This window comes from Scyliorhinus torazame, chromosome 13 (assembly GCF_047496885.1).
Source record: "Scyliorhinus torazame isolate Kashiwa2021f chromosome 13, sScyTor2.1, whole genome shotgun sequence".
Classification (NCBI taxonomy): Eukaryota; Metazoa; Chordata; class Chondrichthyes; order Carcharhiniformes; family Scyliorhinidae; genus Scyliorhinus; species Scyliorhinus torazame.
Genome location: NC_092719.1, coordinates 176,637,417 through 176,663,850, shown reverse-complemented (window position 1 = coordinate 176,663,850; position 26,434 = coordinate 176,637,417). Strand labels below are relative to the sequence as shown.

Here is a 26,434-nt window from a genome sequence, read left to right as displayed (position 1 = left end):
ATTGAAAGCAGTTTTCAAATGAATGCCCATCACTTATTTTTATAAAACTACAGTACATTTCATAGTTAATCTTACCACAGCAATCAATACTGTGCAGTATTGATTTGTCGAGCCCCAAAGCCTTTCCTTCAAATTGTGACACAGTTGTTTTTCTGGCCATCAGAGCAGCTGGGAGATCCTCAGAATCAATTCCTCCCAATAGGCAATCATGCTGAGACATTCCAAGTTCTAGTTCATGAGAATGACTCTTCTCTGCACTGTCGGTGTTCTGAATGCCTGATTCTCCTTCAAATCCAGCATACTTGGCTAATGCTTTCCTCTCGGCAATAGCTTTGGCAGCCTACGGCAATAGCAGTGGTAACATATTAAGCGGCTCGGTATAAAATGTGTAACTAGTTCTAAGATTTTACAAGCACAAAGCCATTATTGTCTCTGCAGATTATATTGTTTTGCAACGATTAATGATTTACTTGCGTCTCTTCCATTTCGCTACATATCTGTCAATTTAAAGAGACTTTTCTGCTAAGTATTATCAAATTAGTCACCCTCACCTGCTCCTGTTTACTTTGGGTTGCCACTAAGTAATGCTCATCATATGGATCTTCTGAATCACCATGAGATCGGTGTTGCAACGAGGTTATCTTCTGTCCCACAATTCCAAAAGTAGTTGGATAAAACAGTGCCATCGGTGCCTATCGTGAGCAAATATTAAATTTATTAACCAGCATTCATAGCTCAAAATAGTTTTTATCTGGTTCTGAATTAGCATCTGAATGGCAGGCTAAAATTCCCAAGTGCCTATCAAAGATTTCAAGTCCTCATTTTTGACCAAATTAATTCAAGTCTAAAGGCCGCCCGATCTGAAATAGACTTATCCTGGAATTATTAATAATGCAGAGAAATTATGGCTCATTAAAAAATTTGCAAGCCTCTTTAGTTTCTTCCCAATCATCTCAATTATTTGTTGCTGCAATGCCCAAGAAAGGTAATAATACACTTTTTCATCATCAGAAGATACTGCTGGTTTTTCTTTAGACTGCATTCAGGAACAGTATGATGGCTAGTTTGTTCTTTACAATTACCTTTGGCTTTGACTGAATTTTGGTGGATAAAAATCGAATTCACCTTTACCCACAACGGACAATGAAAACCAGTGGTAGCTGTCTGGACAGAAAAATTCAATATTCCTGTTTCTTCAAATACAGCATTGAGCTCAGACTGAACTCAAAATTCTTATTTAGAAGAAAGACTGCAAATTCTTCATTGTTTACAAATTATAATGTTACTCAAAGAAAACATCTTTAAAATACACGTTTCAGTCACCTGCAGCTTTTCATCTCCTTGTCGCAACTGGAATAATAATGCTGGAGAATCTGGTTGACGGACCTTGAATTCATGATCCTGAATTCCAGAAATGTCCTGTTTAGTGAAATGGAACAAGTGTAACATTTTACTCTACACCTTTATAATGCTTTCAACTTAACATCATCATTCAAGGTGGGGGAGGGGGGTGGAAAGAGATGACTGAAGGAATGAAATAAGATCAGAGATTCCCATTTTAATCTGGTTTACTGACTTGTATACTGATTACTTGTAAGTTATTTTTTAATGTAAGGCATGGGACGTTAGGTGAAAATGATTGAGTATTTTAAAAGTTATTCTTGACTATTCCACTGCACTCCTGCCTATTCTCCCATGTTCAAATCCTCTGCAAACTCCTAACCTTCACACATCCTGTTCACCCACAACCCCCATTCTCACTAACCTACACTGGCTCTCAATGCCCTAATTTAAAATTCTCATCCTCATTTTAAAATTCCTCCATAGATTCACCTCTTCCTATCTCTGTAATCTCCATCAGTTCTATAACCACCGAGATCTCTTCTGCTCTTCCAACTCTAAACTCTTGAGCATCCCTAATTTTAATCGCTCCACAATTGGAGGTCGTGCTGCCAAGGATGCTTAATCCTTAAACCTCTGCTTCTCTACCTCTCTTGCATCGCCTTTTGGGGCTCCATATCAAATTTTGTTTGATAACATTCTTGTGAAGTACCTTGGGTCGCTTTACCAAGTGTAAAGTGCTGAATAAATGCAAATTGTTGATATTTTTGCTGCAGAGTGCAGCGAAGGTTTACCAGGCTGATTCCTGTGATGGCGAGGCTGTCATATGAGAAGAGCCTAACTTGGTTAGGATGGCTAGGGCAGCACGGTAGCACAGTGGTTAGCACTGTTGCTTCACAGCTCCAGGGCCCCGGGTTTGATTTTCAGCTTGGGTCACTGTCCGTGCGGAGTCTGCACGTACTCCCAGTGTCTGCGTGGGTTTCCTCTGGGTGCTCCGGTTTCCTCCCACAAGTCCCGAAAGACATGCTTGTTAGGCGAATTGGGCATTCTGAATCCTCCCTCAGTGTACCTGAACAGGCGCCGGAGTGTGGGACAAGGGGATTTTCAGAGTAACTTCAGTGCACTGTTAATGTAAGCCTACTTATGACACTAATAAAGATTATTATTATATTTATTGGAGTTTAGAAGAGTAAAAAGGGATCTCATAGAAACTTACAAAATTCTAACAGGCTAGACAGGGTAGATTCAGAAAAAATGTTCCCAATGGTGGGGGAGTCCAGAATTAGGGGTCATAGTTTGAGGATAAGGGGTAAACCTTTTAGGACTGAGGTGAGGAGAAATTTCTTCATCTAGAGAGTGGTGAATCTGTGGAATTGGCCACATAAAGTAGTTGAGGCCAAAATGTTGTGGAATTCCAAAAAGGAATTAGATAGAATCATAGAATCAGTGCAGTTCAGGAGGCCATTCGTCCCATCAAGTCTGCAATGACCCTTCAAAAGACCACCCTACCTAGGCCCAATCCCCCCCTATTCCTGCAACTCCACCCCAAAGGGGCAATTGATCATAGCCAAACCACCTAACCTGCACATCTTTGGACTGTGGGAGGAAACCAGAGCACCCGGAGGAAACCCACACAGACAAGGGGAAAATGTACAAACTCCACTTACTTGTGAGGCAGCAGTGGCTAAAGGGATCAAGGGATATGGCGGGGAGGGGGGGTGGGATCGGGGTATTGAACTCGATGATCAGCATGATCATAACGAAAGGTGGAGCAGGCTTGAATGGCCGAATGCCCTCCTCCTGTTTCTATTTTCTATGTACGTTTCGGTGCATGTTTCTACAGAAGACTAAAGCGATGCTTGACAGGTGTACTTACAAAAGGCAGGATATTTTAAAAATGTATATTTTAACTTTATTCCAATGCAGACCCATACACAGAATGAAAGCAGTCCTCCAGCCCTGCATTTATGTTAGGGGAATAGAATATTGGACCCAAGGGAAGATTTTAGTGGGTCTCAGTAGACACCTTGGTGCAGACCACGGAAAAACACTCACTTGCACCCAGCACTCTCTTTGCTGATTTTATTTATCAACTTAGGAAAGGTGTCTGGGCAGGCAGCGCACCAACAGAATGAAATTGTGTCAATTCTTAATTCACAGTGGTTGAAGAGTCTGTCACTCCTTTATCAATCTGTAATTTCAACTGTTCCTGAAATTTAGTGCAATAGGCATTGGTTGCACTTTTTATAACTCGTGGGCTGGGATTTTGCACACTCATTTGTGGTCATGAATTGCAACGGGAGCACAAAAAGTTCACCCAAACGATCAGATTACAGGTTACAATTGTCCCCGCCCCCACCAGTGACGTATCGGAATTCTCGATGTTCAATGTCGGGAATCCCAATAGAATAAATTTAAATAGGGCAGCATGGTGGTGCAGTGGTTAGCACTGCTGCCTCAAGGTGCCGAGGTCCCAGGTTCGATCCCCCTGGGTCACTGTCCGTGTGGAGTTTGCACATTCTCGCCGTGTTTGCATGGGGTTTGCCCCCACAACCCAAAGATATGTACGGTAGGTGGATTGGCCACGCTAAATTGCCCCTTAATTGGAAAAAATGAATTGGGAACTCTAAATTTATTTTTTAAAAGAATAAATTTAAATCTAATTACCAGGCCTCTGTGCCTGATAATACCCCCATTACATTACTGATTCGCCTCAGTGTGAGGGGACGCCAATTTGAATTACAAATAGTGTCCCACGGTGTGCATCTGGTAGACAGATCCTCTGCATAGGAGCTCAGGTGGGAGTGTGCCCCGGGGCGGCTTTTAAAAACTGTGGCCCGACTTCCGGTTGCGGTGATGCCTAGCTAGCCGCACGTTTTGGCGGCTCCAGCTCCGACGGACCTTCGGGCTCTTTTAAGAGCCCCAACGGGGAATTTTTTGACGACGCAACCCGGTGTGGGGTGTGTGAGAAGGGAGTCCCCCCCCAAACGAAGGAGGAAAAAACCGGCGGCGGCGGCTGCAGCGCGAGGAATCGTCGACCAAAGGGTCAGAAAGAGAGAAGTACAAGATGGCGGCGGAGAAAGCGCAGGCGACATGGGGGCCTGAGCAGGATGAAATTGTGAGACGGTGCGTGGAGGTGCTGACCCCGATGCTACAGGCAATTGAGGGGCTCAAGGAGACACTAAAGACCCAGGAGACAGAGCTCCGCGTGGTGGAGCAGGTGACAGATATTGAGGACGAGATCCTGGGCATGGCGGTTAAGACACAGACGCACTTCATAAAAAGTGTACTGAAAGGATCGAGGCCCTAGAAAACGGAGCGCGAAGGAAGAACCTTCGGATACTGGGTCTCCCTGAGGGTGTGGAAGGAGTGGACTGTGGAGCGTATGCAAGTACGATGCTGAGCTCACTGATGGGTGCTGAGGCCCCTACGGGCCCCTTGGAGGTGGAGTGGGCAAATCGGATTCCGGCGAGAAGACCAAAAGCGGGAGAACCACCCAGGGCGATAATCATGCGATTTTACCGCCTTAAGGATAGAGAAGAGGTCCTGAGATGGGCTAAAAAGGTGCGGAGTAGCAGATGGGAGAATGCAGTGGTACGGGTGTACCAGGATTGGAGTGCGGAGGTGGCGAGAAGGAGGGCGAGCTTTAACCGAGCCAAAGAGGTGTTGCATAAAAGGTGAAGTTCGGGATGCTGCAGCCGGCAAGACTATGGGTCACGTATCAGGAGAGACACCATTATTTCGAGTCGGCGGAGGAAGCATGGACCTTCATCAAAGAAGAGAAATTGGATCGGAACTGAGGGACTGATGCTGCAGGAAATGTTATTGTTAATGTTATGGTTGAAGTTAATTGAGAAGTAAATTGGGAAGGGGGGAGACATTGGGGAAATGTGGGCGCCGGTGAGGGGGGAAAGACGGGACATAGTTGGAGAATGGGGATGGGGAGGGGGAGGGGAAAGGGATCTGCGCCATAAGAGGCGGGTCAGGTAAAGGGATGTTCCCGCGCCAGAAAGAATAAGGCGGGAAGACAGGCGCAAGGCGGATGGGAGTTCCCCACACGGGGGGGGTCGAGGAGTGAGCAGGAGTAGCCGGAGTCAGTTGAAGTCAGCTGACTTACGGAAGTAATATGGGGGGGAGCAATCATGCTAGAAAGAGATCTAGCGGGGGGGGGGGGGGGGGAACAACTGGGTTGCTGCTGCGGAAATCCAAAAGGAAATGGCTAAAGAGTGGGTGGGCGGGGATGGTGTGCGACGCTGGGGGAGCGAGCGGGAGCGCGGAGGCGGGATATGGGACTGGCCCAGAGAAGGTAATGGCTAGTCGACACGGGAGGGGGGCAGGTAGCCCCCTAGTGAGGCTGATCACGTGGAACGTGAGAGGCCTGAACGGACCGATAAAAAGGGCCCGAGTGCTCGCGCATTTGAAAGGACTAAGGGCAGACGTGGTTATGCTCCAAGAGACGCACCTAAAGGTGGCGGACCAAGTTAGGTTAAGGAAAGGATGGGTGGGACAGGTGTTCCACTCAGGACTGGACGCAAAGAATAGAGGGGTGGCCATTTTGGTGGGGAAACGGATAGCATTTGAAGCAAAGAACATCGTAGCAGATAGCGGAGGTAGATATGTAATGGTGAGTGGCGGGCTGGAGGGAATGGAGGTCGTGTTGGTTAATGTGTATGCCCCAAACTGGGACGATGCGGGATTTATGAGATGGATGCTGGGGCGTATACCGGACCTGGAGGTAGGAAACTTGATTTTAGGAGGGGACTTTAATACGGTGCTGGACCCGGGGCTAGATAGATCCAGCTCAAGGACCGGAAGAAGGCCGGCAGCGGCCAAGGTACTTAAGGGGTTTATGGACCAAATGGGGGGAGTGGATCCATGGCGATTTCTTAGACCTAGGGCTAGGGAGTTTTCCTTCTTCTCCCATGTGCATAAAGTGTACTCCCGGATAGATTTTTGTGTTTTGGGAAGGTCGTTGGTCTTTAGGGTGGAAGAAGCTGAGTACTCAGCCATAGCGGTTTCGGATCATGCCCCACATTGGGTGGACCTGGAATTAGGAGAGGAAAGGGAGCAGAGAACACTCTGGCGATTAGATGTGGGACTGATGGCAGATGAGGGAGTGTGTGCAAGAGTGCGGGGGTGTATTGAGAGATACCTGGAGGTCAATGACGACGGCGAGGTCCCTGTGGGAGTGGTATGGGAAGCACTAAAAGCGGTGGTCAGAGGAGAGCTGATCTCCATTGGGGCCCACAAAAGGAAAACAGAGGCCAAGGAAAGGGAAAGATTACTGGGGGAGATTTTAAGGGTGGATGGGGAATTTGCAGAGACCACGGAGGAGGAATTGTACAGGGAGAGGAGACGACTCCAGACGGAGTTTGTCCTTCTGACCACCAGAAAGGCGGAGGTACTGTGGAGGAAGGCACAGGGGAGGAGGTATGAATATGGGGAAAAGGCTAGTCGCCTGTTGGCCCATCAATTGCGAAAGAGGGCAGCAGCGAGGGAGATAGGAGGAATTAGAGACGAAAGGGGAGACACGGTGCGAAGGGCAGGAAAGATAAATGAGGTGTTCAAGACCTTCTATGAGGAACTGTATAGGTCTCAACCCCCAGAGGGAGAGGAGGGGATGCGGCAGTTCCTGGACCAATTGAGGTTTCCGAAAGTGGAGGAGCAGGAGGTGGTAGGCCTGGGGGCACCGATTGGGGTGGACGAGGTTATTAAGGGACTGGGAAGCATGCAAGTAGGGAAGGCCCCAGGACCAGACGGGTTCCCGGTGGAATATTACAGAATATATGTGGACTTGTTGGCCCCGTTGATGGTGAGGACGTTCAATGAGGCCAGGGAAGGGGGGACTCTACCCCCGACGATGTCGGAGGCGACGATATCGTTAATTTTGAAGAGGGATAAAGATCCGTTGCAGTGCGGGTCCTATAGACCTATTTCATTATTGAACGTGGACGCCAAATTGTTGGCAAAGGTACTGGCATCGAGGATAGAGGACTGTGTCCCGGGGGTGGTGCACGAAGACCAGACAGGGTTCGTAAAAGGGAGACAACTGAATGTTAACGTGCGACGACTATTAGGGGTGATAATGATGCCCCCAGTGGAGGGGGAGGCAGAGATAGTGGCGGCAATGGACGCAGAGAAGGCATTTGATAGGGTGGAGTGGGAGTATTTATGGGAAGTGTTAAGGAGGTTTGGGTTCGGGAACGGGTTTATTAGCTGGGTTAGACTTCTTTATGGGGCTCCAACAGCAAGCGTAGTTACAGGTCGACATAGATCGGAGTATTTCCGACAATATAGGGGAACAAGACAGGGATGTCCGCTGTCTCCATTGTTGTTCGCGTTGGCAATTGAACCTCTGGCCATGGCGTTGAGAGACTCCAGTAAATGGAGAGGGGTGATTAGAGGGGGAGAAGAACACCGAGTCTCGTTATACGCAGATGACCTATTGTTATACGTGTCGGACCCAGCGGGGGGGATGATAGAGGTTATGCGAATTTTGAGGGGGTTCGGGGATTTCTCGGGGTATAGGCTAAACATGGGGAAGAGTGAATTATTTGTGATACATCCAGGGGACCAGAGTAGAGAGATAGAAGGCTTGCCTCTAAGGAAAGTGGAAAGAAACTTCCGATACCTGGGGATTCAGATCGCTAGGAGCTGGGGAACCTTGCACAGACTTAATCCGACATGGCTGGTAGAACAAATGGAGGAGGACTTCAAGAGGTGGGACATGCAGCCTCTATCGCTGGCGGGCAGGGTGCAAGCAATTAAGATGATGGTCCTCCCGAGGTTCTTACTTGTATTTCAATGTCTCCCTATACTAATCACCAAGATCTTTTTTAATAAAATAGACAGGAGCATCACGAGCTTCGTGTGGGCAGGGAAAGTTCTGAGAGTAAGGAGGGGGTTCCTTCAGCGTGGTAGGGACAGAGGAGGATTGGCACTACCGAACTTGGGCGATTTCTATTGGGCCGCCAATGTGGCAATGATACGTAAATGGATGATGGAGGGTGAGGGAGCGGCGTGGAAAAGACTGGAGCGAAAGTCCTGTAAAGGGACGAGTTTAGAGGCGCTGGTGACGGCGCCGCTACCGTTCTCACCTAAAAAGTTTACCACGAACCCGGTGGTGGCGGCAACATTGAATATCTGGGGACAGTGGAGGCGACAGAGAGGGGTGCGGGGAGCCCTGGTGGGGTCCCCAATCAGGAATAACCATAGGTTCGCCCCAGGAAGAATGGATGGAGGATTTAAGAGCTGGTACCAGTTGGGAATTAGGAGGGTGGGAGATTTATTTATAGATGGGACTTTTACGAGCTTGGGAGCATTGGAGGAAAAGTATAAGTTGCCCCGGGGAAATTTCTTGAGATATATGCAGGTGAGGGCGTTTACTAGACAACAGGTGAGGGAATTTCCGTTGCTCCCGACACAGGGGATACAGGACACGGTGCTTTCAGGGGTGTGGGTCGGAGAGGGCAAGGTGTCAGAGATTTACGGAGAGATGAGGGAAGAGGGGGAGGATTCGGTGGGCGAACTAAAAGGAAAGTGGGAAGAAGAACTAGGGGAGGCGATAGAGGAGGGTATGTGGGCTGATGCCCTAAGCAGGGTAAATTCCTCTTCCTCATGCGCCAGGCTTAGCCTGATTCAATTTAAGGTGCTACATAGAGCACACATAACGGGGGCAAGATTGAGCAGGTTCTTTGGAGTGGAGGACAAATGTGGGAGGTGTGGCGGGAGCCCGGCAAACCACGCACATATGTTTTGGGCGTGCCCGGCACTGGAAGGGTATTGGAAGGGAGTGACGGGAGTGATTTCGAAGGTGGTGAAGGCCCGGGTCAAACCAGGCTGGGGGTTAGCTCTATTTGGAGTTGCGGATGAGCCGGGAGTGCAGGAGGCGAAAGAGGCCGATGTTGTGGCCTTTGCATCCCTAGTAGCCCGGCGCAGGATCCTACTCATGTGGAAGGAGGCAAAACCCCCCGGACTGGAGGCCTGGGTAAATGATATGGCGGGGTTCATTAAACTGGAGCAGATAAAGTTTGCCCTGAGAGGATCGGCTCAAGGGTTCACCAAGCGGTGGCAGCCATTTCTCGACTACCTAGGGGAACGTTAGAGGGAAGACAGATGACCAGCAGCAGCAACCCAGGGGGAAGGGGTTTTTAGTTTAGTTTAGGTCAAAAGATAATGGGGTTTTGTTACTTGTGTATTGGTTAAAATTTCTGTATTGTTACGTTTGTTTTGTAAGAGGGGAAAAATTGTTGTTTGGGAAAAATATTTCAATAAAATATATTTAAAAAAAATAAAAACTGTGGCCCGATCTTTAAAAAATAAAGTTGCTGGTGGCCGGGTTCAATCAGAGCATTACGTCATGGAACCTGGCCCTTGCATTTTCTTTTCCAATTTGCTACCGATACAGCAGAGAAATCTGCAATGAGGCTGGCAGCTTCAATCTGCATTTCCTATTCACTGTGAAATTGCAATAGGAAAATTTAAATATGGGTTCACTTCAAAATGCAAATGTTCATAGATTCATAGAATTTACAGTGCAGCAGGAGACCATTCGGCCCATCGGGTCTGCACCAATCCTTGGAAATAGCCCCTACTTAAGCCCTTACTTCCACCCTATCCCAGTAACCCAGTAACCTTTTTGGACAGTAAGGGCAATTTAGCACACGGCCAACTCACCTAACCTGTACACCTTTGGACTGTGGGAGGAAACTGGAGCACCCGGAAGTAACCCACGCAGACACGGGGAGAACGTACATACTCCACACAGACAGCGACCCAAGTCGGAATCAAACCTGGGATCCTGGAGCTGTGAAGCAACAGTGCTACCACTGTGCTACCGTGCCGCCTTCTTACCAAACATCTGAAACTAGGATTATCCGACAATTTAGAAGGATTATTCAATCAATTTTTGCGCATCTTTCCCCAAAACAGACCTTCTAAAACACCATAAACTATTATTTTACTTAAGATTACAAGATTTAGAATTTAAATTTTCACTTGCTTTCCTAGAGTTTTCCTACTTTAACTTTTGTTGGAGCCATGTTTGACCTGATCTAGATGGCAGAATGTCTCTTTAAGCTGCTGAAGGAGAAGACAGTCCATTCGATTGAATAGTTGGCAAGTTCTATAAGGGAAACCAGACCGCTGCATAAGCCAGAAGAAACATCTGGTCACATCAGATCCTCCATATGCCAAACGCAATCTGCCAGACATAGATAAATCAGTCAACAATACCGGCCGGTATCCATGTGTATTACTGGCATAACATGAAATAAAAATGTACAAATCTAATCAAACTGATTCTGAAGAAATTTCACCTTGAAGTTATGCGGGTTCGTTAAGGTTTGCTTACGTACCTGTAAACCCAATTGCATCACTGCTTCAGTCTACCAATCAGGAACTGTGCCTTTCATCCTCATGTTCTAAAATTACTTCCCTGAACATTGCCACCTCATCACTTCCCTCTCTTCAAGATCCTCCTTAATACCCACCCTTTGACCACACTTCAAATCACCCCTCCTTTGTCTCCTAATCTGGCTTAGTATCTATTTTTGGCTTGATAATGCTTCTATAAAGCACGTTTCAATGTTAAAAGGACTATGTAATGCTATAGACAGAATTCATTGATTCCACAACCAATGGATCAGATCAAAGGTGCAATCGTGCCACATCCAGTTGTGAATGGTGGCGGACAATTAAATAACTAACCGGAGAAACAGGCATACAAATTTCCACATCTTCAATGATGGCGGAGCCTAGCGTGTCAATGTAAAACACAAGACTGAAGCATTTGGAACCATCTTCAGCCAGCAGTACTGTGAATGATCCATCTTACTCTCCTTATGAGGTCGCAAGAGTCATAGGTACCAGTCATTTTAAGGTGGGTCTTGAAGGAAGAAAGGCAAGAAAAGAGGTTGTTTAGGGAAAGAATTGCAGTGTGTGGGGCTGAGGTGGTCGAAGGCACAGATGGTGTTGGAGTGAAAGGGGGGAGCAATTAGGATTTGACTCATTAAACGTATTATCAAGAAAGAGCTGGATACAGGAATGGTTATGGACCCTCATCTATTAGGCAAATAGTACAGACAATTTGTACTCCAGAACTAGTCATGCTCCAAGCCAAGCTGATCTTGTACCACTACAATGCTAGCATTTACCCAACAATGTGGAAAATTGGCCAGCTATGCCCTAAACGAACAAATGCAATCCGGACAATTTCCTCTCCATCAGTCTATTCTCGATCATCCGCAAAATGATGGAAGGTGTCGTTGACAATACTATCAGGTAACGTTTGCTCAGAAATAACCTACTCCCTCATGCTCAGTTTGGGTTCTGCCAGGATGACCCAGCTCCTCACCTCATTATAGCCTCGGTCCAAACCGGGAGAAAAGAGAACGCTAAGTGGTGAGATGAGAGTAGCTGCCCTTGACATAAAGGAGCATTTGACTGAGTGTGGCACCAAGGAGCCCTCATAAAACTTGAGTCAATGGGAAGCAGGGGGGAAAACTCTCCACTGGTTGGAGTCACACCTAGCACAGAGGAAGATGGTTGTGGTTGTTGGAGGCCAATCATTTCATCCCCAGGACATCATTGCAGGAGTTCCTCAGGTTGATATCTTCGGCCCAACCATCTTCAGCGGTGTCATCAATGAATTTTCATCCAACGCAAGGTCAGAAATGGGGATGTTTACTGCTCAGTAGCATTCACTTAGATACTGAAGTAGTCCCTGACCACCTCCAACAAAAGAGAATTAAATCATCATCTCCTGCTGCTTAACAACATCACCGCTGCTGAATCCCCACAATGACAATATCCGGGGAGGGGGCTATCATTGACCAGAAACTGAGCTGCAGCGGCCATATAAATACAAGAGCAGGACAGAGGCTCGGAATTCAACAGCAACTACCTCACCTCCTGACTCACCAAAATCTTTCCACCATCTTTAAGGGACTCCATTTGACAAGATGCATGCAACTCCAAGACACAAAAAGCTTTACACCATCTAAGACAAAATGGCCCGGTTGATTGGCGCCCCTCCAACACCTACAATATTCACCTCTATCACTGGCACACATTGGCGGCATCACTGTAGACCAGATACAAGATGCAACATAGAAAATCGCCAAGACACCTTCAATAGCACCGTCTGAAGTTGGAGCTTCTACCACATAGAAAGACAAGGACATCAGATGCCTGGGAATCTCTCCACATGCAAGTATTCTCCAAATCAAACAGCATCATGGCTTGGAAATATATCACCTTCACTGTCACGGAGTTGAAATCCTAGAACTCCCCAACAGCGCTGCATATGTACCCCCACCACATTGACTGCAGCCGTTCAAGAAGGCAGCTCACCACCACCTCCTCAAGGGTAATTAGGGACAGATGCCAAATGCTGCCTTGTTAGTGATGCTCACATCCCACGAGCAAATAAAAAAAATTACAAAAATATCCCTTTAAGAATAAAGCCTGTAAGAACTGCATAAAAATAGAGCCAAATAAGTTTTTTAAAAAATGAAAACACATTGAAGAACAGCCAAGAACACATGGCTCCATGGACAGTAGTGTATATGCACAGAAGTATCAATGTGCACTTCAGTCCCAATGATATTTACTTTCTTGCCCCCATCCCAGATCTATACCTTCACCCTTTGTTGCACGGTCAGAATAATCCAGTCATGGAAACTCCTTGCACAGGGTTAAAAGTCACACACATATTTATCCTCAAATGTCTCAGACCAGACTGGCAAATGTGACCTTCTGAGCAAAGTTCAACTGAAAATTTCAGTCCCCACTGGAACGTGAAAGTCCCCTGCAACCGCCCAATACGTTTGCTGCTGTGCCACCTGTAGCAGATTTCAAACAAGGTTTTCTTTTGATATTACGGTAACTCTGGAGCAGCTACTATTTATCAATTGCCATCATTGTGACTTAAAGCTGTAAGTTGTGGCAGTGCTGTTAATATCAGGAAAATATTAGGAGGACACTTCATGATCAAAAAAGTCAGTCAGATTGCGAAACTATATGAAGCTGTATTTCATATATAAAGTGGCATATATTAAATTGTTTGCATATCAGACTAATATTTTGAGATGCACACCAAATGAATGAGACCTGAAATATCGGGATTGCAGATATTTCCCTTCTATAGTTTGTAACTGATTTAAAAATGCCACACTTCAAACACTTCTTTTGCCTCAGATGTAATGCACAGCAAGTTCGGATATCCCACTGGTTACCTTGGTTTGGACCTATGAATCAAAAATCTTTAATCCACCTTAAAAAGTGAAGCCTGACCTGGTATTTCGTTGCGACACTCCATCCTCTACACAACATACACTAGTCTTCTGTTCTCCTACATCTACAACACAGGCACTGCTTAAGCCACTTCCAAATGTAGCACAGATTGATTCCTGCTGGACAACAGCACCTGGAAAACATTATAGAAGGAATGAAGGCAAAGAATAACTAAAAACATTCAGTCAAAAGTTCTTAAAATTGAATAATCTCCTGCATTTATTTCTTATCTTATGCATGATTGAGCAAATGTAATTTTTTATATATTCTTGATTAACCAACCATTAAATACCTCATTTAAAAATAAGCAGCTATTAACTTCTACAGATGCAGTATCTCAAATCCGGCTGTCCAAAGATCAGAACTGCCTGAGAATTGAACATTTTTAGAATGTGCCATACATCCATTTTAATTGAGTAAAAAAAAACTGAGCTGCACAATTTATCTAAGTGCTGCATTGGCATGGTGTGGCATTCAACTAGTTATCCAATTCATCGCTTGCACACCAGGCTATTCCTGCGCTCCGAGTGCCCCTGACCTGACATGGTCCGAACCACCCAACCTAAAGTCCGTCAGGATCCAAAGTCTGGCAAGGCCTCTCTCTCTGCCCAAGGTTTTGAGACATTGTATTTCTATTAATTTTAATAGGTATTCTAGACTTAAAGTGGAAAATCATAATTGTGAAATGAAACAGGCTCTGCATGGCAGATTCATCAGCGTGTGAAAGAAGGGAAAGTAAAATTAAATTTTGAGATTCTGAGGAGACATTTTTACCCCAGATGGGTGTGGATGAATATATTTATGGTCTGATAGACTGATTTTTGGTCTCTTGGAGAACCTAGAGGTATGGGGATCAGTGGGAAAATGGTGTTTTAAGCCCAAGATCAGCTTGATCATACTGAATGAAGCAGGATCCATGTGCTATATTGTCTTCTGCATTATTTCTTATGTCATGTTCTAAAAATGTACTCTTTTTCTAAATATGATTTGGAGCATTCCTTTGCTGAATATTTCGAAACAAGTCCACATTAAAATTACATTTGTGCAACCAGATCCCCTGCAATAATAAATATACTATGTATGCTTACCTGAAAATCCTATATTGTTCAAAAGGATGTTTATCAGCTCTTTAACGTGTTGTCTGTTATAGATATCTGGGATTAGCAGAATGCACCTGTAATACTTGTGTAGTCAAAACAAAACAATTAAATAAATTCCAGAATGAGCAAAATATTTTTTTTAAGTTCAATGCAAAAGGAAAATGTGTCTGAATGTATGTATTATACGTTAAAAATCTTGAATTGAGGACAGCACGGTGGCACAGTGGGTTAGCCCTGCTGCCTCACGCGCTGAGGTCCCAGGTTCGATCCCGGCTCTGGGTCACTGTCCGTGTGGAGTTTGCACATTCTCCCCGTGTTTGCGTGGGTTTCGCCCCCACAACCCAAAGATGTGCAGGTTAGGTGGATTGGCCACGCTAAATTGCCCCTTAATTGGAAAAAATGAATTGGGTACTCTAAATTTATACAAGGAAATCTTGAATTGGTTCAATATTCTACCTCAAAATGCTTTGAATGCTCCTATGTCAGGTTCTACCTGGCCATGGCGAAATACATTTGAAAATTTCAAAGCAATATTTTACCACCAAACGTTCTCCATGGAGTTCAATGCATAATCAAGACTGACTTCAGCGCAGGAGTAAAGTGTTGCACGAAAGTGAACTAAAACAAGAATTTCTGGAAAAGCTCAGGAGGTCTGGCAGCATCTGTGGAGAGAGAAACAGAGTTAATATTCTGAGTCTAATACGACTTCTTCGGAACCTGAAGAGGAGTCATGTTGGACTCAAAAATGCTAACTCTGTTTCTATGTCCCAGGTGCTGATCTCCGGCATCTGCAGTATTTTGCTTTCATTTTATTACAAAACAGTGAACATTATTATTCTCTGTTGCTCCCGCTCACAAGATGGCTTCCCAATTATAGATGTAGGTGCAGCATTTGTGAAAGCTCCATTCTTGCTGGATTAGTGGCTGCCATTAAACATTCCGTCAGTTTGAAGAAAGATTAAGTTTACTTGCACACATGTGAAATTTAGATAAATTGAAGAATACGCAAATAATGCCATGGAATAATTTACATTCACCTAAACAGGCAGATGAGAACTTAGTTTAACATATCAACTGAAAGCAAAATCCTGATGAGTCTAATCCCAAGCAGAGTTTCGTATAAGCCAAAGCTGCCCCATTCCCACATGAACGTGTCTCCACATAGACCAGGTTTGTAGGCATATCGGGTTATGTCAAAGGCAAGATTCAAATGCCAAATGAAAACACAGTAAACGGGTGAAAAAGTCTTTATTCAATTTGTGCACACCTTACAATGACTTGACGTAGCTAAATGCCAGGACTTTGCACTGGAAAAAGCCGGAGGTTATCAGGCAGTTTTATTAGCCTCGGACTGCATGGTCAGTGTCCCAAAGCAAAGTAGTTTCTTCGACTTGCATATCACAAGAAATGGCAGCTGTTCGGTGCCATCACATTGCTGCAGACCATTGTAGTGACTTGTTTCATGCTCCGCTTTTCACCATTACACGTTTCACCATGAAACATCAAAGAGTGTTGTTACACGTTCAAGACATGGGTAAGACCATTATGGACCTAATCATCCGTCACTGCGTGGAATTCGATGCTGTGCCCTGTCTTGAATCAGTCCAGCCAATGTCACAGCAGATGAATTCCATGTGTCCCAGCTTCTTTTCCAGGGTAACTCCCCTTTTCTCCAGGATTGGACTGGAGATGGTCATGTTCTCTGCTTCTGCTGCCGTGAATCACAACAGCAGAGCATCTTCAACTTTGGGATAAGCAGCTGTTCCCATCCTGTTTGTGCTGGGGAGAATTCTATTTCAAACTGTTCAACTATGTTTGTTTTGTACTTCATAATGGTGGATACACCTGATGGCAGGATTGCCCACTCCTCTGAGGTGACCGCTTTCTGCCAAATGATGGGCTTGCCTTGCCATCCATCATTTTGTCCTCTTTTGTGGTCTAACTCTGCTTTGATTGTTTTGCACAATCATATGAGAAGCTTAGACAAATTACCAGCGTGGAATTTTGGCCTATCATCGTTAGGCATCGTTCTACGGGAATTGATGTTCCGCCGGCAGAAACGGTTGACGATTTCAATATAACGAGAATTTTGTGTCATCTAAGTTTAACTCAATGTGGTTTCACTGTATTCTACGCAACACAATACCTTCTCTGACCAGAAATCCATCCGATAATAGCAACTTGATAGGTTTGAATAGTGGAGATAAATGTTCATGGATATTTTTATTTTTACTGGACTGTTTTAGGGTCAGAGAGAAATCTCTGCAGACTTTCCATTCTGAAATTAAACAGATCAGAATTCATGGTCAGACTGAACAAGAACATCCTGATAAACCAAACAGCATTCGTTGCCCATCCCTAATTGCCCTTCAAATGGTGGTGTTGAGCAGCCTTCTTGAAAAGCTGCAGTTCATGTGGTGTAGGTACACCCACAGTGCTGTTAGGGAGGGAGTTCCAGGATTTTAACCCAGCAACAGTGAAGGAATGGTGATATATTTCCAAGTCAGAATGGTGAGTGGCTTGGAGGGAAACTTGCAGATAGATGGTGGTGTTCCCATGTGGCTGCTGCCCTTGGCCTTCTAAATGGTAGAAGTTGCGGTTTTGGAAGATGTAGTTGAAGAAGTTGCTGCAGTGCATCTTGTAGATTGCTGTGTCAATGTCCTTCAATGGTGCAGGGCGTGAATGTTTAAGATGGTGGGTGGAGTGCCAATTAAGAAAACTGCTTTGTGTTGGATAGTGTCAAGCCTTTTGAGTGTTATTAGAGCTGTACTCATCCAGACAAGTGGAGAATATTCCATCACACTCCTGTCTTGGGCCTTGTGGATGGTGGACAGGCTCTGGGGATTCAGGTGAGTTACTCTCCTCAGAATTCTTAGCCAATGACCTGTTCTTGTAGCCACAGTATTTATATGGCAAGTTCAATTTATTTTCTGGTCAATGGTAACCCCCCAGGGGGCTCAGCAATGGGAATGCCATTGATTGTCAAGGTGAGATAGTTCAGATTCTCTCTTGTTGAAGATGGTCTTGCCTGGCACTTGGGGGTGGAACAGATGTTACTTACCACTTATCAACACCAGCCTGAATGCTGTCCAGGATTTGCTTCATTTGGATACAGACTGCTTTGGGGCAAAGAGTCGCGAATGGTACTGAACATAATGTGCAATTATTAGCGAATATCCACCCCCCTCCCAATTCCCATTGACTTCAGTTTGACCTGGGCACCTGTATGCCATTCTTTGTCAAATGTTACCTTGATGTCAAGGGCAGTCAGGCTTGCCTCATCTCTGGAGTTCAGCTCTTTTGCCCAATTTTTGGACCAAGGCTTTAATAAGATCAGGAGCTGCGTGGTCCTGTCAGAACACAAACTGACTGTCAGTCAGCAGGTTATTGCTGAGGAAGTGCCGCTTGATTGCACTGTCTTCCATCACTCTGCAGATGACTGAGAGTAGACTGATGGGGCAGTAATTGGCCAGGTAACACTTGTACTGTTTTTTGTGGACAGACTATACTAACATTTCCTGGCTTACATTAGACAATTACTGAATGGATGATGGAAACAGGAAGAAACAATTAGAGAAAAGATAAACGAGGTTAGATTAACGGGTTGAGTTTTTTTTTTAAAAGAGTGAGGAGAAAGACGAGGAATTACAATTCGAACGATTTAAATTGATCGTTGGTAGAAGGTCATAATGGACTTGTAGCGCAGTGACAAGGCAATTTTTCACCAGGCCTAAATGCTTCCATAATATGAAAGTTTTAATTATTTTTGGAGACTCAATTCCTCATCTCGCTGTTGCTTTCACTTGGTTTGAAATTAAAAATCTTGGTAACATTTTGCAAGTCAATGAGGATAAACGCAGGTGCGGGGCAAAATCAGTTGTTGATTTGCTGTGAGCTTGCTTTGTGCTGTTGCACAGGCTAATTTCACCCCCACACTGCCCTCCCAAGTGTTTATTTTTAATCCAAATTCTATTTCTCTATTGCAGCGTTAATTTTATTCCTGGAAATTGTATTAGTTAGCGTCTGTCCTACCCTCACCGTGCATTATTTCCCTGGATTTGCTGAGAGTCTTTTGGGACGACCACGGTAGCAGTGGTTAACACTGTTGCTTCACAGCGCAAGGGTCTCAGGTTCGATTCCTGGCTTGGGTCACTGTCTGTGCGGTGTCTGCACATTCTCCTTGTGTTTGCGTGGGTTTCCTCCCGGTGTTCCGGTTTCCTCCCACAAGTCCCGAAAGGCATGCTTGTTAGGTGGATTGGACATTCTGAATTCTCCCTCAGTGTATCCGAACAGGCGCCGGAGTATAGCGACTAGGGGATTTTCACAGTAATTTAATTGCAGTGTTAATGTAAGCCTACTTGTGACAATGATAAAGATTATTAATATCATTAAAAGTGGAAAAGGTACACTATTAGCAAAAGCACGGGTCACAGTAAAAAGTATAAATTTTACCCTAAAGAATCCTAACTATTGTTTCATTGAACTTCTCGTGATATTGACAATTTTTGGTAATGGCTCATCAGTAATTAGTTGTATAACATAATTAGAGAATTGTGAAACAAATGTGAATAGCTTACAATTCATTTGATTTCTTAATTTAAAGTTTAAATGCAGTTTTATAACAAACTGTTTACACTATGCGTGATAGCAAAACAATCAATAAGTGAAATATTTAATTATAGAATAATGCCTAAAGCATTTAAGAGTTTTACTGTGTTCATCAGGAAATTTGTTATTAACCTTTAAATCTTTACGGGGAATCTCTAGGAACTTCTGAATAGCGAACGTCCATATAGTCTCCAGATCGGCAAGCACTGCAGTGAGAGAGCCTCCGGGTCCTGCATGAAGATTAAACTGGCCTCTGCGAATTGGCCAATGTACATTGTAGCAGTCTGATGGATTTACATACAATGCCTGTTGGAAGAGAATGAGATGAAATTACCATTCATTCTGCTTAACTTTGGATTGTACAATTTCAACTTCTATTATGACACAATTGCTGCTTTATCCATTATTAAACTAACTCAAAAAGTAGACAGATCAAATTCTAGCAGCAGCGGCAGATACTAGGTTGGTCCAAATGGCCTGTTTCCGTGTCATAAATTGTGTAAAAATAATAGAACGAACAAGAACCAAAGAGAGATTAATACCATCATGGATTAAAAAGCTAGTGAATCAGGTGCTGCAGTGGTTGGGATAGGCTGTAGTCCTTTCACCTTTAAAAATACAATGTCAGTTTGCCTAATGATTAATTTAATTGGCAGTGCAGAAAATGGCACCATTTTTCATTGGCCAAGTTACACAAAGTATCCTGGAGCAAGTACAAAATAGTTTCACAAGATTGGGCGTTTAACCGAAATGAAAGTGTTAACATTTTCTGTTTTTATCCAGTTTTCTTGTTGACTCAATTAAATTTAGATGCAAAAGAACATGCATTTATAAAGTGTTGTTCATGACGTAAAGATGCCCAAAGCACTTTTCAATGCACACAAGGTTCCACAAATAGCAATGATGTAATGATCAGGTAATCTGCAACAGTGCTCTAAGATGATGGTGGAATATTGGCTAGGTCATCAGGGAGAACTGTCCTGCCCCTCTTCAAGCAGTGTCCTCAGATCTTTTACATCTTTCAGTGAGGGCAGATGGAACCTTGGCTTACTGCCTTACCCAATACAACGTGCACCCTCACTCCACTTCAGAGTGAACTTAAGCCATATGCTGATTTTTGAATGGGTCACCTTACTGACTCAGAGGCAAGGCTGAAACTTGTACAAGCCACAATTTATATTGGGCTTTTCATGCCTTTAGAATGTTACATTACATTTTACAGCGAATAATTACTTTTTGAAGTGCAGTGACTGTTTTCTACTCACACAGTTTAATAACTATGGTTTGAATTGTGTGAAGTTTCAATGTTGATGTAATATCCAACTGTTTTTATTTGACAGATTGGTGCCCAGCTATCTTGTTCCCAATATAAACAAAAGGCTAGATTTGAAGAAACAGCAATGCTGAGGTTCACTTCCCCTTCAGACTTTGTGTAGGATCGATAGGGTGTTAGGTAATTTCTTGGCGTCTACGGTATTTCATATCAATGATAGAATTTTTCTTGTAAAGAATATGCATGCACATCAACACAAAGTTTACTTATCAAGTTAAAGAAATACCTCTTCTCCTACAAGAAACTCGGGCTGATGTGAAGTGTTTGTCCACCTGACCCCAGAATTGGTGTCCAAGACTGCAGATCTCATCTGTTTGTTGTATGCCCTCACCTGAAAAGTATGTAAAATGTCATCATGTGTCATTCATTAGTCACAAAGCTCTCAAATTCATTATGTATTGAGGAAACATTTGCCCTGCCACCTGTATTTTTTAAAACTATATTGGGTTTCGAAAAGTATCTTCCCATATATTAAAGTTTAATGCAAACTCTGTGGAAAATGTCCAACTATAAAAAGTTTAACAATAATATATGATCTTCTGATTGTCGATCATGCTTGATTGGACCAAAGTAATATTGCAATGAAGAATGAAAGTACAATCCATGTTTGTTTTAAAGAGAAAAAGATCCCCCCACCATTCCCGATGTGTAAAATTGATGCCTTGATAAAATCTTACTCCAGAAAACTGTATTACTGTACCTGATCTGGAGGAGCTGGTATTCGCCTTGCACCATTAGACATCTTTTTGGACCAAATGGCTTGATCCACCATTTTAAGACCATTCTGTCTTTGCTCATTACTTTCTGGTTTCTTAAAAAAAAAATCATGGATTTATTGATTTCCAATTTTAGATTATCTTCACATTAGCAATTTAAGTTGATCATTAGATGAAAAACACATTACTTCAATGAAAACAAAGATGAAATTTGCCTCCTTGGACAAAAACATTGTCCGATAGTATTTAATCCTAAACATGGGTCCAGATCTTGCAGTGTAATGCAGCAAATCTGTCAGTGTTCCTCTGAAACAAACAGTAACCTGCAGAGTCCGCACATGTCAAGTTAAACACAAAATCGAGAGGTTGCAAATCAAGAAGTGCTTCTCCACAGGGTGCACGGGTTAATGTCCCTCCAGACTGCAATCAAGTATAAATCATTAAACTGACAGGAATTGCCCTCTTACGCTATCAATCTCACTTTAAACACCCTTGAAAAAAAAACCTTGTTGAATGAGGTGTGACTGGGCTTTTAAATGGCACATTAAGCTCATAATTATTTCTGAAAAACCTCTCTGACCATTGAAAACTAATTTTATATTTGTGGAATGTTAAATCTCTAAATTATGATTAAAATTTCACATTTTAAAAATAATACTGTGAAAATTGTTATTTTAGTCTCTAACCTAACACTGCATGCCTTAGTCATCTATTTCACTCACTGTAAAATTGAATTAAAAGTGAAGGAAAATCAGTGCACTTTACTTCCTAGCTTTCCGTCTGCGGGAGTACAAACAAAGAACAAAGAAATGTACAGCACAGGAACAGGCCCTTCGGCCCTCCAAGCCCGTGCCGACCATACTGCCCGACTAAACTACAATCTTCTACACTTCCTGGGTCCGTATCCTTCTATTCCCATCCTATTCATATATTTGTCAAGATGCCCCTTAAATGTCCCTATCGTCCCTGCCTCCACTACCTCCTCCGGTAGTGAGTTCCAGGCACCCACTACCCTCTGCGTAAAAAACTTGCCTCGTACATCTACTCTAAACTTTGCCCCTCTCACCTTAAACCTATGCCCCCTAGTAATTGACCCCTCTACCCTGGGGAAAAGCCTCTGACTATCCACTCTGTCTATGCCCCTCATAATTTTGTATACCTCTATCAGGTCGCCCCTCAACCTCCTTCGTTCCAGTGAGAACAAACCGAGTTTATTCAATCGCTCCTCATAGCTTATGCCCTCCATACCAGGCAACATTCTGGTAAATCTCTTCTGCACCCTCTCTAAAGCCTCCACATCCTTCTGGTAGTGTGGCGACCAGAATTGAACACTATACTCCAAGTGTGGCCTAACTAAGGTTCTATACAGCTGCAACATGACTTGCCAATTCTTATACTCAATGCCCCGGCCAATGAAGGCAAGCATGCCGTATGCCTTCTTGACTACCTTCTCCACCTGTGTAGCCCCTTTCAGTGATCTGTGGACCTGTACTCCTAGATCTCTTTGACTTTCAATACTCTTGAGGGTTCTACCATTCACTGTATATTCCCTACCTGCATTAGCCCTTCCAAAATGCATTACCTCACATTTGTCCAGGTTAAACTCCATCTGCCATCTCTCCGCCCAAGTCTCCAGACAATCTAAATCCTGCTGTATCCTCAGACAATATGATTGGCTATCTACCCTACTTGATGATCCCTTGACTTGGCACCTGAAGCTGAGAAAGGGGAAATCCACATCACAGAGCTCACTAAATCATTGTAGACAGCTTTCTTTGATATTGGCATGGAATGTGGATGGTTGCAGCTGCCTGGAAAATCTACAATACAAATGTTGGCAAGCTAAAAGGCTCAACTCAGGCAATAAAAAAGGACACAACAAAAAACAAAATCAAGCTTACACTGAGACCATCCCTGTGTAACCATGGATCTTCATATCGAATCTGTCCTTGCTGTTTATGTCGTCGGGCGATGACATGAGGTACACCAACAGGAAGTGTATCTGCAGCTCGACCAATCCTTAGAGTAGATGAACCAGGATGAATAACCACAATGAAGTTACTCTGGATTGGCTTCAAAATTAAATCGTAAAAGATTCAGTTTATAACCCATCATTAGAACATACACAAGAAAAGTCAGGATGAGAAACTAATTTAACTTAAAACCTTTCTGATCCTATTTTCCTGGCTTAAATAAGGCAAACTGAAAGTGGTTAAGTATAACCTACCTTTTCTGTCTTCCTTTTAGACCTTATAGCTCAAGTTTAAAGCAATTTGAATAACTTGTATTATGTTGAAATTGGTAGGTAAGTGTTATCCTCAGACATAACTCATCCCATATGCATTATGAAACTATTTGTCACTTGCCTATAAACCCTCTACAATACCTATGCTGTTTCCTTCAAAATTAGCTCAGTAGGAGAACGGTTTGTTGACAATTCCAGTATTCAGCTACTCTGATGATGAAGCAAATAAAAAGGAACATGAAGGCTGTACATATAAATGGCAAGCAACAACCATCACGAAGAAGCTCAAAATGGCACCATCACAGACAAATCCCTTATCAATATCTTGGAGATGGTAAGGGGGCCATCACTGACTAACAGCTTAGCTGGATCTACTGTATCAATGACAGGGTGCAGTGTTGGACTGGGATGGGCACAGTAAGAAGTCTTACAACACCAGGTTAAAGTCCAACAGGTTATTTGGAATCACGAGCGCTCGTGATTCGGGCGGGCGGGGGTAGTAGATGCTGCTTATTTATTATGTGGTATAATTTTAATTCTGTTTTCATTTGTTTCGCTTGCTAATGCAAATGCCTGAATAAAACATTTTAAGAAAAAAAAGAAACGTAAAAATAAATTAAAGCACTCTTGTGTGTTAATTTCATTTCTCAACAATCACAGGTCAACCCCATTGGGAGGACAGTCTGTTTTTTTTAGCTTATTCGGTGTCATAGAATTTACAGTAGAAAAGGAGGCCATTCAACCCATCGAGTCTGTGTTGGCCCTTGGAAAGAGCACCCTACCTAAGCCCACACCTCCACCCTATCCCTGTAACCCCAACCTTTTTAGACACTAAGAGCAATTCACATCTTTCGGGACTTGAGGGAGGAAACCGGAGCACCCGGAGGAAACCCCCACACACACGGGGAGAACGTACAGACTCCGCACAGACAGTGACCCAAGCCGGGAATCGAACCTGGGACCCTGGAGCTGTGAAACAACTGTGCTAACCACTGTGCTACCCACTAATGTTCTTCATTATTTTGATTCTAATTATAGCAATTATTTTATTTACATTGCCGCACCAAGAAGCCAATCGTGCCCAGTCTACAGATCAATAATTTAACCAGTGCGAACGCACGGGGGGGGGGGGGGGGGGGGGGCTGCAGGCGACAGAGAGGCCCAGCGAGCCGGGCCTCCCCGCCCCGGGCCGCAGCTCAGAGCCGGGCCTCCCCGCCCCGGGCCGCAGCTCAGAGCCGGGCCTCCCCGCCCCGCAGCCTCCCCATCCCGGGCCGCAGCCTCCCCGCCCCGGGCCGCAGCAGCTCAGAGCCGGGCCGCAGCCTCCCCGCCCCGGGCCGCAGCTCAGAGCCGGGCCGCAGCCTCCCCGCCCCGGGCCGCAGCCTCCCCGCCCCGGGCCGCAGCTCAGAGCCGGGCCTCCCCGCCCCGGGCCGCAGCCTCCCCGCCCCGGGCCGCAGCCTCCCCGCCCCGGGCCGCAGCAGCTCAGAGCCGGGCCGCAGCCTCCCCGCCCCGGGCCGCAGCTCAGAGCCGGGCCGCAGCCTCCCCGCCCCGGGCCGCAGCCTCCCCGCCCCGGGCCGCAGCTCAGAGCCGGGCCTCCCCGCCCCGGGCCGCAGCCTCCCCGCCCCGGGCCGCAGCCTCCCCGCCCCGGGCCGCAGCTCAGAGCCGGGCCTCCCCGCCCCGGGCCGCAGCCTCCCCGCCCCGGGCCGCAGCCTCCCCGCCCCGGGCCGCAGCAGCTCAGAGCCGGGCCGCAGCCTCCCCGCCCCGGGCCGCAGCAGCTCAGAGCCGGGCCGCAGCCTCCCCGCCCCGGGCCGCAGCAGCTCAGAGCCGGGCCGCAGCCTCCCATCCCGGGCCGCAGCAGCTCAGAGCCGGGCCGCAGCCTCCCCGCCCCGGGCCGCAGCAGCTCAGAGCCGGGCCGCAGCCTCCCCGCCCCGGGACACAGCTTATAGCCGGGGCTCCCGGTCCTTGGGTCAGAGCCGGGCCGCAGTTCAGAAGCAGCCCGTAACCAGGTTGTGAAAACGGCTGCTGTCGGCTGAAAGCCGCTCCTCGGCCTTCGCTCCGACCCACTCACCTCCAGCACCGACTCTGGGATGGCGGCGGGGACGATCGGACGCTTCACCCCGCGCTGATCCTTCTCCTTTTCTTTCTCTTTTTCTTTGCCATTCTCCTGATCGACTTGAGTCATTTTACCGACCGCGAGATGGGAAGCCGGTCACTACCCTGGAGCACTGCTGCTCCCTATGTGTGTGTCTGTAATCCTGTGGCAGTGCTGCTCCCTGTGTGTGTGTCTGTAGATCCTGTGGCAGTGCTGCTCCCTGTGTGTGTGTCTGTAGATCCTGTGGCAGTGCTGCTCCCTGTGTGTGTGTCTGTAGATCCTGTGGCAGTGCTGCTCCTGTGTGTGTGTCTGTAGATCCTGTGGCAGTGCTGCTCCTGTGTGTGTGTCTGTAGATCCTGTGGCAGTGCTGCTCCTGTGTGTGTGTCTGTAATCCTGTGGCAGTGCTGCCCTGTGTGTGTGTCTGTAGATCCTGTGGCAGTGCTGCTCCCTGTGTGTGTGTCTGTAGATCCTGGAGCACTGCTGCTCCTGTGTGTGTGTGTCTGTAATCCTGTGGCAGTGCTGCTCCTGTGTGTGTGTCTGTAATCCTGTGGCAGTGCTGCCCTGTGTGTGTGTCTGTAGATCCTGTGGCAGTGCTGCTCCCTATGTGTGTGTCTGTAGATCCTGTGGCAGTGCTGCTCCCTGTGTGTGTGTCTGTAGATCCTGTGGCAGTGCTGCTCCTGTGTGTGTGTCTGTAGATCCTGTGGCAGT

The 26,434-nt window shown here is 45.5% G+C and overlaps 1 protein-coding gene across 3 annotated transcripts in view; it reads right to left on the bottom strand.

Annotated features, from left to right (window-relative positions):
* actr8 (actin related protein 8) overlaps nt 1-25,954 on the bottom strand; it is a 34,844-nt gene extending 8,890 nt beyond the window's left edge. The window contains exons 1-11 of one of the 3 annotated variants that reach the window (XM_072472483.1): nt 25,703-25,954; nt 23,294-23,464; nt 21,377-21,487; nt 20,903-21,007; nt 19,476-19,649; nt 14,724-14,817; nt 13,636-13,768; nt 10,390-10,543; nt 1,324-1,419; nt 552-692; nt 76-340 (exon numbers count right to left, since the gene is read on the bottom strand). In XM_072472483.1, the coding sequence (XP_072328584.1) occupies nt 76-340; nt 552-692; nt 1,324-1,419; nt 10,390-10,543; nt 13,636-13,768; nt 14,724-14,817; nt 19,476-19,649; nt 20,903-21,007; nt 21,377-21,487; nt 23,294-23,464; nt 25,703-25,816 (1,558 nt within the window). In that variant the 5' untranslated portion in view covers nt 25,817-25,954. Of the gene's footprint in view, nt 1-75; nt 341-551; nt 693-1,323; nt 1,420-10,389; nt 10,544-13,635; nt 13,769-14,723; nt 14,818-19,475; nt 19,650-20,902; nt 21,008-21,376; nt 21,488-23,293; nt 23,465-23,619; nt 24,515-25,702 lie in introns of those variants that run through there. The other 2 variants (XM_072472485.1, XM_072472484.1) reach the window with 2 other exon arrangements.
* Between the last annotated feature and the right edge of the window lie 480 nt (nt 25,955-26,434).